The 13,588-nt window shown below is 42.6% G+C and overlaps 1 protein-coding gene across 24 annotated transcripts in view; it reads right to left on the minus strand.

The window, feature by feature from the left end:
• The window catches only part of JAKMIP3 (Janus kinase and microtubule interacting protein 3), a 248,090-nt gene that overhangs the window by 123,427 nt on the left and 111,075 nt on the right, over positions 1 to 13,588 (minus strand). For all 24 annotated transcript variants that reach the window (XM_053310606.1, XM_053310607.1, XM_053310604.1 and 21 more), the window contains one exon: positions 3,484 to 3,981. In XM_053310606.1, the coding sequence (XP_053166581.1) occupies positions 3,484 to 3,981 (498 nt within the window). The remainder of the gene's footprint in view (positions 1 to 3,483; positions 3,982 to 13,588) is intronic.

Below are 13,588 nucleotides of genomic sequence, written 5' to 3' on the forward strand. Positions count from 1 at the left end.
TTCAAGTGCCATAGGTCTCTTTGTTATTTGTTATAGTATTTGGCATCAGTACTAATGGTTTGTGGTAACTTTGTTCTCTCTAGTTTGAATATCTAATTTCAGGGCTGCACAACTTCGGCTCTGCAGCTGTTTTTGGTCCAACTTCTATAATCCCCAGCCACAGTGACCAATAGTCAAGGATTATGGAAGATAATCCAACATCTGCAGGAGGGCTGAAGTTGTGCAGCCCTGATCTAGTTCCTACGTCATCACATGTGGAAAATGAAAATTTTGCTCTATTAAATATAATAGATCCTTGATTCTTGTTGTATGCTTCTGTCTACAACATGACATGCTAACTTGGCAAAGAGGCACCTCTTAACCTGGTGATTCCCTTTATTTAGCAGGAAGAGAGTAACTGGCCCTCTCCACCCCCAGCACAGTACCTCCAGTGCAGGGGCGTAACTACTATTAGGCAAGGGGAGGCGGCTGCTTGGGGGCCCCCACACCTCGAGGGCCCCCCTAGAGGCAAGTCACATGACTATGTATTGTGAAGTGTGTGTGTGTGTGTGTGTGTGTATCAGCGAGGGGCCCATTTTAAAATTTTGTCTCTGGGCCCACTCTAGCTTTCTTACACCCCTGCTCCAGTGACTGTTGCTGGTGTCTATCTCATGTTTCTTTTTAGATTGTGAGTCCTTTGGGGACAGGGATCCATCTCATTTGTTTGTTATTTCTCTGTGTAAACTTCCCTGAGCCATTTTTGGAAGGGCGGTATAGAAATTGAATAAATAAATAAATAATAATAATAATAATAATGATAATGATGATGATGATGATGCTATATCAGGATACAGGCTTCAGGGTCATGAAATATGCTCAGTGTATAGTTTGGCATTAATGTATTTGCTGTGTATTAATTAATTAATTCAGAACTGCCTGAGCCACTGTGTGAGTCTAAAACATCAGCCACATTGTTCCAGAACAGTCTTGTTCTGCTACTACATAAAATTGTACAACCCCAGTTCTACAATGTTAAATGTGTTTTAGACACATGCAGGAGTGCAGGTGGTTCTGATCTACCCATGTAACACTTTCCCAACATGTCAGCCACTGGTTTCTTGCATTTTATAGTGACACCATAACCTATTTTTAAGATTATGTCTAGACATTGGCAATGTAGATTACTTCACTGCAGCCTGAAGAGTACAGGTGCAGTTTTAATTTACTCTCACTCTGCATGATGTCTCCAGTGCAGAAATGGAAAATTAACTATGTTTCATATTAGTTTTGTTGTAACCTGCTCTGAGACCTTTGGGTATAGGGCAGGCTAGAAATGTAAAAAATGAATAGATAGATAGATAGACAGATTTGAATCTTTGGGGCTCTGAAAAACAGAGGTGGTGCTAGTCACATTTCTTTCTTTTGAGAGTCAAAGAACCTGATGTTCCTGAACTACACAAGTTGATATTTTTTCGATTAGGAACAAAGCTTTTATCTTTTACTTTGGAAAATGCAGTGAATCTCCAACATCCATTCTGGATATTGCATACATCTGAACAGACCTTATCACAATGAAGAACTGGATCATTTAATATGAAACTGAAGATGCATTTGTCATTGTCATTCTTGTCAAAGAAAACAACAAGCAGCTCAATACATAATAAATTAGCTTAAGTTATACATCAAGAATTGATCCACCATGAATAATTAACTGCAGAAAGGATTCCTTGCTACGAACATCCAAAAATAGTTCTAGAAACTTTAAGTGTAGACTTCAGTGTGATTATAGGATTGTTAAAGATAAATTCACACAGAATAATGTCCAGATGCTGAGCTGATCAATATGGAGCAGGAAAATTGATTATTCAAAATTTTTGCTATCACAATTGCTGGTAATATCCTAGAATTTGAAAAGTAACCCATTGTAAATGATACATTTTTTAAAAAAAATACATACAAATTATTGAGAAGCAAAGCCACAGTTCTAAGACCTTTTAAGATCTTAAAATATGGTCGTGTTCTCACGGTGAGAAGGATAGTGGTTAAACTGTAAACTGCAATTGGTGAACCCTGAACACTCCCATGGAGTGTGAAGTAAGAAATTGGAAGTGAGAACTCGGAAGTGAAGTAAGAATGTGCAATCCCAATTAAATAGTTGAGGTTAATAGCTGAGTATTTAATCCAGATAAACAGCCAGGATCCAACCTTGGTTAAATGATGGTTAACCTCAGTGATTTAACCAGGATAACCAAGAAATTCCCAGTTATCATGTCATGCTCCACAGGAGAGCATGGGCCTCACCAATCTCTTTAACTGTGATCTTTCTCACCATGAGAATGCAGGCTATATAACTTGTGCACATTTATATGAAGAATAGAGCAGTTTCTATAATACAGGTAATTATTATATGAATTGCATTTTACTTCTTACATAGAATTGCTTTATGTGTTAAGAAAATCATAACCTGTATTGAGTGGGTGACATCCAGAGTAAGTTACTCAACAGTTCTAAGCAAGTATTACTCTAAAGCAGGCTTCCCCAATCTGCAGCCCTCCAGATGTTGCCAAACTACAATTCCCATCACCCTCAGCTACAACTTATTGTGGCTGGGATGATGGACATTGTAGTTCAGCAACATCTGGAGGGCTGCAGGTTGGGGAAGCCTGCTATAAAGGAGTAGTTTGGTCAGGATGTCAGTCGGTAGGCATACCGGCCACAATCCAATGAAGAGTTAAGCAATGCTTAAGCCTCTTGAAATCAATGTGCTTAAATAATTTTAATTCTGCATTGGACTGTGGCCAGTATGTCTATCTGCAGTTTTTTCTATTAGCTCATCAAGAAACAGAAAAAGTAGACAATTATAGTTATGAGGACAGTAAATATAATGCTGCAGCCTTTTTACAATGATCAGAAGTCTGCTACATATCAATAACAATACAATTTTGAAAGATGAAAAGGTAAGGGCACAAAAAATAACATTTTGCTAGCAATGGACTATGTAGTCCATGCCATAACTATCAAAAAGTTATGGAAAAGAAATGTCATCCCCTTTCTCCTAATCTACCCTTCATCATTTCTGAAATCAAGACAAACACTAGAAAGACAAGCAGTCTTTGTATATTAGTACATACCTATTTTAAAGCTTTGTAAAACTGAAACTGGGGGAAAAAATTGTACTGCATACTAACCAGAAATGATACGATGCTCATTCCTCGTGGAACTGAAATGATCATTTAAACATTATATGACCACAGAACAAGAGATAACCTGGATCGAAAATCTTGCAGCCTCTTACAGCAGAGCATATGTTTCGGAGACAACCTCATCACAGACATTTTCATTAGTGCTGGATGAACCTCAGCAGGATCAGAGCATCTGTCCAGATTAGGAGCCCAAGGCAGCATGCTTAGTCATGTGTATTTAAATTATTTTTGTATACACATCAGAATAACATTTCCCTCCCACCCTGTTACAACTATCAGTACTATTGACATCCACACATACCAGTCTGCGAATTTCCCGCTCACACTCTCTCTTTATCCTGGTGATTTCTTCTTGGTGTAGGTGATATACACTCCGTATCTCGGCTGCTTTAATTTTGTCAGCTTGAATGACCACAGATAAAGCTTCTTCTACTTGTTTTTTAGCGCCCTTAAGCTCTGAAATTTCCTGTTGCATTTTTATTTTCTCAACTTCAAATCCTTTCTTGGCCTCCTCCTTTGCTTCAGAGAACAGCACTGTCTTAACCTTATCAGGCGTCCCATCCCGTACAGCATTAAGTAAGGCCTGTAGCCTTTGAATTTCATTATCTTTAATTTTTATTACTCTAAGAAGCTCAAGTTCGTGCTGTCTTAAAAGTCCTTCTCTAACAGCCTGGAGCTCCTTCATTTTCTCTTCATGAAGTTTCGCCTTGAGTTCCGTTACAATCACTATGTTTTTGTGCTGTTCGTGTTCTTTGATCTGCTTAACTTCCTGATTTTTCTCCCTCTCCAATTTGCCGACCTTAAAGAAGAAGAAGAAGAAGAAGAAGAAATCACACAGTACATTTTAGAGATAAGTCACCACTGGCAATGTATTTAACAGTGCTCTTATCATGAAATCGGCATATGTTATTCATCACTGCCCACTGCTTCAAACAAGCTTTGCTACACTCATGTATGATACGAAAGTACAAAAAGCATGTGCTTTACTTTATAGTTGAACTTATATATTTGTATACAACAAAGCTATCGACACAAGCAACCTAAGCCAGGCTGGGCTGCCCCAGCTGAGGTTAGGCTGCTCGTGTGCAGCACTGGGATCTGTGCGGATCCTGGCGCTGCCTGTACGCCTAACCCTACTTTCTAGTTGGCAAGAAATCTAAATCAATGCAATTGGCAGATGTGATTTAAGATCTGCTGCTGCAGCTGAATATGTTTTATGATGCAGTAATTCTTCAAACTTGACATATGTTAGCACACAGTTTATTCCAACTAGGTGTAACTGAGAAATTGGCTGACATAATGAAGTACTTCAGATAAGCAGCATGCAATTAATGAATACAAAAATAAAATAGATGATTAGAAAGACAGATCTAGTACCAAGATTGTCTGTGATATATACAAAACTGTTCTGTTCATTTATTCATTATAAACAATACAGTTTCACTTGTCCTGGTTTTTATTTAACCCTGTTTTCAAAACCACAAAGGAGCCTTGTCATTGGGCTTGTTCAGACAATACACCGATTGGCCCATTTAAATACATACAGTGGAATGAATCCAAAGAAAAGGAAAAGAAAGGTTGTGCTGTCGAGTTGGTGTCGACTCCTAGCGACCACAGAGCCATGTCTTTTTCTTGGTAGCGTACAGGAGTGTAGGGATGTGCACGGAACTGGCTGGCCCGGTTCAGTTGGAGTCCAGATCGGACTTGAACCTAACCTGACCAGTTTGGTCTGGCACCTGCTCGACCCCCGGCCCTTGCAGGGTTTGGTTCGGGTCGGGGGGGGTTCACAAACTTAAAAAAAAAAACATTAATTTTTTAACCTTCTCCTCTTCAGGGAAGGTCCTCGAGACAGCAGGTGGGGGGGGGGGGTCCATGGAGGTTCTCCCTCTCCACACCGGCCTCCACTGTCACCCCCTCTGGCCTGCTCTTTGGCCTGTTCGGGCCTCCGTAGTTCGGCGCAGCGACCATTTTGGACCCCTCTGCGCATGCGCAAATGGCCTCTGTGAGGCCTGGCATGACCCAAACTATGGAGGCCCGAAACAACCAGAGAACTGGCCGGAAGGGGTGACAACGGAGGCTGGCAGGGGGAGGGGAACCTCCATGGACCCCCCCCCACCTCGAGGACCTTTTAAAAAAAAAGTTCATGACACACACACACACCCCCGAACAGTCAGGTGGGTTTGGTCCGGGGCTGGACTGAACAGGGGGTGGTTCGGACTGACCTCGAGCCGTCACACCTGTTCAACATCGAGCCACTTTGCACATCCTTACAGGAGTGGTTTAGCATTGCCAGTATGAGATGATGCCTTTCATCACCTTCCTATATCACTGCTGCCCGATACAGGAGTTTCCCATATTCTGGGAAACACACCAGTGGGGATTCGAACCAACAGCCTCCTGCTCTTTAAGCAGGTTGCTTCCCTGCTGTGCCACTGGGTGTGCATATCTCCCTCCATCCACTGCACCAGCATCTAATCACATGGTGATTCTCTGAACCACTCCAAATATGTACTTTTAATGTTATTACAGCCATGTTTTGAGAGGCAATTCAGATGAACTGCTGCCTTGTGCAACTAGACATCGGCATGCTGGTGCATCGGGTAAGGGGAGAAATTTGAACACTCATGCACCTGATCCCCATGTTTGAATTGGTTCAAATTGGTTCCTTTAAAACCTAGATTGCTAATTTGTTACAGCCTGCACATCAGTGCAAATCATTAGGAGATCCTCTAATGCAGCCATTTATCAGCTGTGAATTCCAGCAGAGGAACCCACTCAAGGGAAAAAATGCCCATAGCAGATGGCACTATATGTTGTGGGCACACATGGAACTAGCAACTCTGCATTTGCTTGTTAACACTAGTACTAGCGTAGCAGGGAAATCATTTGCAGGAGAGAATTCATGAGCAGGAAGGGGGTGGTACGCATTTCCCTGCCTGCCAATGCTCCCTCAAATATCTCCCCCAGCCATTTTTTCCCCAGCCAGTTCTGCGACAGGCAATAAGCCCAGCTGGAGGAAAAATGCCTGGGGTGACAGGTCAGAGGGCAAAGTGATGGGCAGAGGAAGAATTAAGCACTCATCACTTGCCAATTCTCCCCTGCAAACTTCCCTTTGGGGAAAACCAGGAAACACATTTGCCAGCATAATACATACTATCATCATAATGTATGGTGGGTGATACCATTGCAATTTTTACTCAAGCAACCTACTTGAAACTAAAGGCAAATCAATATGGCAGCTTTCATGTGTTTTCACTTTGCTATTGTCAAGGTTTAACATAGTCACTTTGATCAGACAACCTCAGGGATTTGAGAACCAGATGCTTCCAAGGCTCAGGAGTGCCCAAGCTGCACCTTGTGGGCTAGCTAAGAGACTGCATACTTCCCATGAGGCTTGAAAATCAGTCTTTCTGGCTTTTACACACAGGATTTGGACCTAGAGAAACACTCTTGATTTCCGCATGATTTGCTTAGCTATTTGACAAATGGTTCTCCTAATTTTGATATAAAATCAAATATAAATGCATGAAAATTGATCTAATAAAAACAGGCAAGCTGGTATTGTGAGCAGTGGATTTCCCAACTGTCAGTCAGTCAGTCAGTCAGTCAGTTTTGTTTCAAAAGTACAGTTTCCAAAAGGCAATCCATATTTGATGTTTTAGATAACAAGGTAGTCCATACATTGGTGCATCAGATCTGACAATAATTAAAACCAGTTACTATCACCAGTGGCAAGCCACCTAATGGCACAGTGGTGAAATGACTTGACTAGCAAGCCAGAGGTTGCCAGTTCGAATCCCCACTGGTATATTTCCAGACTATGGGAAACACTCATATTGGGCAGCAGTGATAAAGAAAGATGCTAAAAGTCATCATCTCATACTGTGCGAGAGATGGCAATGGTAACCCCCCCACCCCGTATTTTACCAAAGACAACCACAGGGTTCTGTGATCGCCAGGAGTCGACCCCGACTCGACGGCACACTTTACTAACAACAGCAATGCTGCCTGCTGCCACATATGGCAGAAAGACAACCTGAAATATAACAAAGGGAGGCTATTCACACAAGCATTCAAAACCGGGCTAAGGGAGCCCTCCCAGCCCACTTTTGCATGCTCATGTGAACTGCTGGGATCGCGCCCAATCCCGGCAGCTACACTGTGGCAAACCCTTCAAAGTAGCCTCCCTTTAAAATGAGGTTAAGGGAGTGAGTGCTCCCTTAACCTCATTTTCTCAATCGTGTGACAACCGTGGCTGTTTGCAGCCACGGCTGACACACTTGGGGGCGGGATCCCAATAATGCACTGTGCACTCACGTGGTGCATTATTGGAGCTCTGGGGGCTAGGGCGAAGCGCGACAGCACGCCCTGGCACCCCGACCCCTGGAGCCGGTTGTCTGGGTGGGCGATCCGCCTGTCCAGGGAAAGACCAAAAATCGTCTGTGGGGAAGGTAAGTTAAACCCACCTTCCCTGCAGACCGCCCCGGAGCTCTTCTCACTGATCGTGAGAAGAGCTCCAGTCACAAAAGCAGTTGTTGATATGGCAAAAATAAAGAGAGAGAGTGGGGCGGGGGAGCTCAAGCTCCTTGTGTGCCTAAGTGACATTTTTGGATTGCACTCCAAATAAAACATGTAAGCATCGGTGATGTGAACTCTCGCCAATTTTAAAAACAGAAACTCAGTTCATTTTCGGTTCCGAACCCTGCAACCTTTTAAACGGATCAACAACTTTTCCAAGGAGTTAGGCTGCTTATGTACAGTGCCAGGACCTGCATGGATCCTGGCGCAGCCTGCCCATCTGCCCTGCTTTTTACCCTTGCCTTTTATCAAGGTGAAGGTTGTAAGTACACTTTTAACCCTGGAGCCCGGGTTGTGTGGATGCTTGGGCTGCTTGCAGCCCAAGCACGTACAGAGACGAGCACCTAAAGCGCCCCTCATGGGGGCATCTCCCAACGCACTGTGCTTGGTGTGTGATGCATTGTGGGAGCACTGTCCACTCTCCCAGCAGTTCCATGCGGATCATCTGCGGGGAAGGTTAGTTATGTGTAGCATTTTCCCCACCCACCCACACTCCCCACCTCCCTGTCGTGTGAGCCTTAAAGGCTGACATCCAGACTTGCATGCACTGAAAAATGCTGCAAGTGTGCAGTGGGGGAGGAGCAATTTTTGTTTATTTCCTCTTCCCTCTGCAGCCCACTGTGCCTCCTGAAAATGTATCCTGGAGGGTTCAGCAACTCTCAGGGACATATTTTCAGGAGTTACAGCGGGCTGCAGAGGGAAGGGGAGATAATGAAAATTGCTCCTCACCCATTGTGTCTGTGTGCTGCATTTTACAATGTACACAACACTGGCTCGATGTCTGCCAACAACTTTAGCAATAGCAATAGCAATAGCACTTACATTTATATACCGCTCTATAGCCGGAGCTCTCTAAGCGGTTTACAATGATTTAGCATATTGCCCCCAACATTCTGGGTGCTCATTTTACCGACCTCGGAAGGATGGAAGGCTGAGTCAACCTAGGTTAAACAATGCTTATTAATAAAGATAATAAGCTTGTGAGTTTAACAGGGCTCTTTTAAGTACGCAGTAAATGTCAGTAAAGTCCCCCCCTTCCACAAAAACCTCATGTTACTTGGCTCTTAGGGTCAAACTACAAGTTTTGTTAACTTTGTCATTGGCCATGAGAGTCTGAATTTTCTAAACACAATGGGTTTAGAGATGCTTTACCCTTGGAAGCTCTATTAATGGAAGGATAGTTCTGCTCATGCAAGGATTCCTTCCACTCATAGACTTTTTGCATGAGCACAACTCTCCTTTTGTTTACAGAAGTAGCTTCTGCCAACAAAGCACTGCTCCATTAAAGGTCTTGATGCCACCCAGTACAATTATAATCCAAATGATCAGACGGAAACAGCCCCAGTCACATCTCTACCAAATTGATACTAAGAATACACATTGTCTTAGCAAGGCAAACAATGCAAACACAATTTCACCTTTCCCATCCAATTGATAAAATAGGGAATAGCACACAAAATTAGTACAGCTGACACCCCTGTTTTTGTCCAGTAGCTTATTATGAATTAAGAAATATTAGAAAACAAATCTAACTTGCTACTAGGAACACACACACACACACACACACTCTTACTTTAACAGCAAATAGCATAATGTCCTCTAGGAATGCAGATGCTGACCAGCAACTCAATACTGAAGTACTGCTGAACCAGTATTTTTCAATGTGTAATTTACACAGGAATTTTAGAGTAGCACTAAATCTCTAATTAGGAATGAATTACAAAGAGATGCATTCCATTCAGAACTCTTGGCTATAATTGCTTGTCTACAGTGATATTAACAAGATGCTAGGTGTGTCTAATCTTGATACATTGCTCATTTCTCATTAGTGACTGCTGGATTTGCAGAGCAAGCTACTTACATTGCTGGGGATGGCAACAACCAATATTACAATGTGGGGAGTGGGGGGAGGATCAATACTGAAGTCTGGAGTGGCTTGCATTTATAGGGTATTACTAAACCTGAAAGAATGAAACTTAAGATTAAGGGACAGATATACATATAAGGCAGTAGGTCAATGTGTATGAAACTGCAAAAATTTTAAACGCTAATGATACAAGCATCAACACCAGCATATACCGATGCATAATATTGGATCAGTTTAAGTTAGCAAAGGCAGTGGTGTCTAATCACTATTTTAGGCTTGCCAAGAGGTTGGACGTCTACTATAACACTACTGACTTTTTTAAAAACAGAAAACCGCCACATTAGTACATAAGAAACTGCTTTTGATTGCATCTTAAGATTAAAAAGTGAGTTGCCAAATGGTATGAGTGAGGCACTACTGATCAAGAAACACAAGCCTCAAACCTCTGGGTGTTGACAGAAGTCTAGTTTCTTAGATCCCAGCCACTACTATCAAACAAAAATGGCCAATCTCTGTGGCTGATCTAAGTCTGAACTTTGATTTCTTCTGCATTCTTTCATAACCTTAAAGGTACATACATTACAGTGATTAACAGCATGCCAAACTAGGCATTACACACCAAATACACATGATAGGCTCCTGATATGTATTTTTAAAATATTTAGAAACTGATGTGGGAATCTTCAGATTTGATTAGATGCCCAATTTCTGACTTAAGATCACCTTTCAGCAGCATATCGATAGGTATATATTTCTTTCCCTCACAAGTAGAAAATCAGTGTGGGGGCGCAGTTTTGATCAGAAAAATGGCCACAGGAAAAGAGTTAAACCTTTACCACATTTGCTACAAATTTGCTGTGATTCTCTTATAACTAATGAGGCTGAAAACTCTAATATCCTGTATTTCCTCATTCCTACATTTTCCTCATAACATACCTCTGGCTAGATTACCCAGCTTTAAATTATACAATGAGTCTGAGGCAATCAAACTGTCGTAGCTCTGGCCACATCATTCTAGGGCTTCTAGATGCCAGCTCTTGCTCCTGACAGCATCATGAATATCCCTTTATTTTACAACATAGCCATAAAACTATACAACATATACCATGGCTCAATATACTTTCTAATGTAGGTTTGATACAATCAACCAGGGATGTGCACAGGCAGCTTGTGCATGGTGGTCGTGTGTGCTGATGCCGTGCACGTAAGCTGCAAGGAACAGCATTGCAGCAGCCACGGCCTTTGCTAGTGCGGACCTGCCTACCTGCTTCTTAAGGAAGTCGCTCCTCACTGTGCTGAACCAGTTCGGCTGCCTGAGTCGGTTCGGGGCTTCTCAAAGGAGGCGCCGAATCAGCTTGTGCACTTCCCTACAATTAACAGCCCTGATCACACGATAGGGCTTGTCCGCTGTACATAGGGGTTCGTAGAAATTTTCAAGAATAATTTAGGCCTGCTCTTTCAGCTTTTTTAAAAAAGGAAGTCTCTTAGGCCTTTACTTGTGGAGATATAAGGAAAAGCACACAGGCAGTAATCTACCCAATTGATCATCTATATCTATATCTGTATCTATCCCAGAAAAGGTTTTCCACTAGCGGAGCACTCTGCAACACTGCAGAGTAGCCCAAACCATTTAGAGGCATGTATTTTATTTATTCATTCATTCATTTGATTTCTATACCACCCTTCCAAAAGTGCCTCAGGGCACTTTACACAGAGAAATACAAATACATAAGATGGCTCCCTGTTTCCAAAGGGCTCGCAATCTAAAAAGAAACACAAGATAGACACCAGCAACAGTCACTGGAGGTACTGTGTTGGGGGTGAATAGGGCCAATTACTCCCCCCCCCCCCCGGCTAGAATCACCATGTTAAAAGGTGCATCTTTGCCAAGTTAGCAGGGGTTATTTTATTGCACTGTGCAAGCATAATTCTAGTCTGGATGCTGCCCATTATTTAAAATATACCAGCAGAGCTCGTTATCCATGGAAGTTCCATTCTTGGCCGGAACTGTGAATAACGAGACATTGAGTGAATGGGAATTGGGGCATTAGGTTCCTGGAGAGCAAAAAATGGGGTTAAAAGGCTAGAAAAGGCATAAATAATAGAAATAAAGTGTTGTGCTATGCAGTTTTCCAACAATGCCCCCCTCCATTTCAGCTATTTACTACAAAGAATTGCAGGGGGATTTTTACCTTGGAGGTCATTTCCGGCCACCTAGGAACCACAGATATGCGGATTTTACCCCTTTGGGTGCACATGGCCCAACTGCAGGTACATGAAACCGTGGCTGCCGGGGCCACAGATGGCAAGTTCCACCTGTATGAACTGAAGACTAGAAGTACACTTTGAGCAAATATTCAGCTTTTGTAAATTATCTCTCTTGCACATGCTTGTTTGTTTCAGAAGCTTGTTCTTAAAAATGGAATTAGAAGAGACATCTTTAATGCTTTTAAGAAGCAAAATTCATTAGTATTCAAGAAGAATGAGACATTATCTGAGGGACAAGGACTAAATGTCTTCTCAAGCTCTTTTTAATAAATAATTGTGAACAACCATTTCTTTGTTGTTCAATGCAGAAGATGTGTTGATGCTGCAGTTACACAATTTCCAGAGATTTCTATACAGAGAGAAGCCACTAGCACCTCTTATGTTCTATGCAGACATAATGGAAAACCACACTTCTTTTAAAAAAAAAATGTTTGGTATTACTTCTGAATGCCTCAGCATGGTTAATGATTGACCATAAAGCAGGATGTGAACATGTGAAACCATGGCTTAAACTAGATTGATCCTTCAGATTCATTTCGATTGCAGGCTGCAAGGCATAAACATTACCTGCTTGTCCTACTTACTAACAGGAAAGCAGTTCATAAATTTTAGCCTATGTTGGCCATCCATATAATTAGAATAGAAGCTGTCCCTTAAAAAGATATCTACTTGTGCATAGTCTCACATAATGAGAACAGGAGGTCATCCAAAGAGTTTTTGGGGGATCAAAGCAACACTGCCGGAGTCATTTTGAAAACCACCTTAACAGCAAGCTTATTGCAATCAGTGGCTGACATCCTAACAAAGCAGGTGTGGCAGCAGGACTGCCTCCCCCATCTGCCTTGCTTACATGCACACTGTTCTACAACAGAGCCACTCTTTTGCTCCCAAGGGTCTCTTTCTCAGTGGAAACATGTTGCTGAGGGCAGAAACATGTTTCTGCTGTGACAGAGGACTTGGGGAGCACAGGAGAGTGCTCCACAAGAACTACCTGCTTGCTCTGTTGTGGAATAACTCACGCATAATGGAGGCAAATGGGGCAGGAGGGGCAGGGGTGTAACTATAATCGGGAAAGGGGAGAGAGATGTCTGGGGGCCCTCTGCCTTGGGGGCCCCCAGAGGCAAGTCACATGACTGACTCCCCCAGCCACGCACCCGCCCGGGCTTCCTTCAGTTGTATTCATCCTCCAAAATTGATGTGAGTGTTAAGACCTGGAGCTACCAGCACAGCATGTCTTTCACTAGTACCATTAAATGACTTGCATCATCCACAATTTAAAAACCTTAAAAAAAAAAAAATTAGGATGATGTTCTATTGTGGCACTCACTGGGGGCCCATTTTAAAATCTTGTCTCTGGGCCCACTCCAACCTTGCTACGCCCCTGAGGAGGGGTGGTCCCACTGCATCTCCCTAGCTGCAACTTACACACCCACCATTAGTCAGGATGGCAGCCTCTTGTTGCTTTGGTCAAAAGTATACTAAGCTCCTTTCCCCCTTCCTAGGAGGGCTGGCTGAGGTCAGAATACACAGTTTAAAACAAAACACATTTGTATTTGAATTCATTTGTCTCCTTTCCTGTTTTTTCCTTCTGTATAGAAACACTCAGTCAAAGAATTTCCGGGGGAAATAGTCTCATCAATTATCCTAGAAGTGCTTGTGAAGCTCCAGAGAAATTACCAGTAGTGCTTGGATA

This window comes from Hemicordylus capensis, chromosome 3 (genome assembly GCF_027244095.1).
Source record: "Hemicordylus capensis ecotype Gifberg chromosome 3, rHemCap1.1.pri, whole genome shotgun sequence".
Lineage (NCBI taxonomy): Eukaryota > Metazoa > Chordata > Lepidosauria > Squamata > Cordylidae > Hemicordylus > Hemicordylus capensis.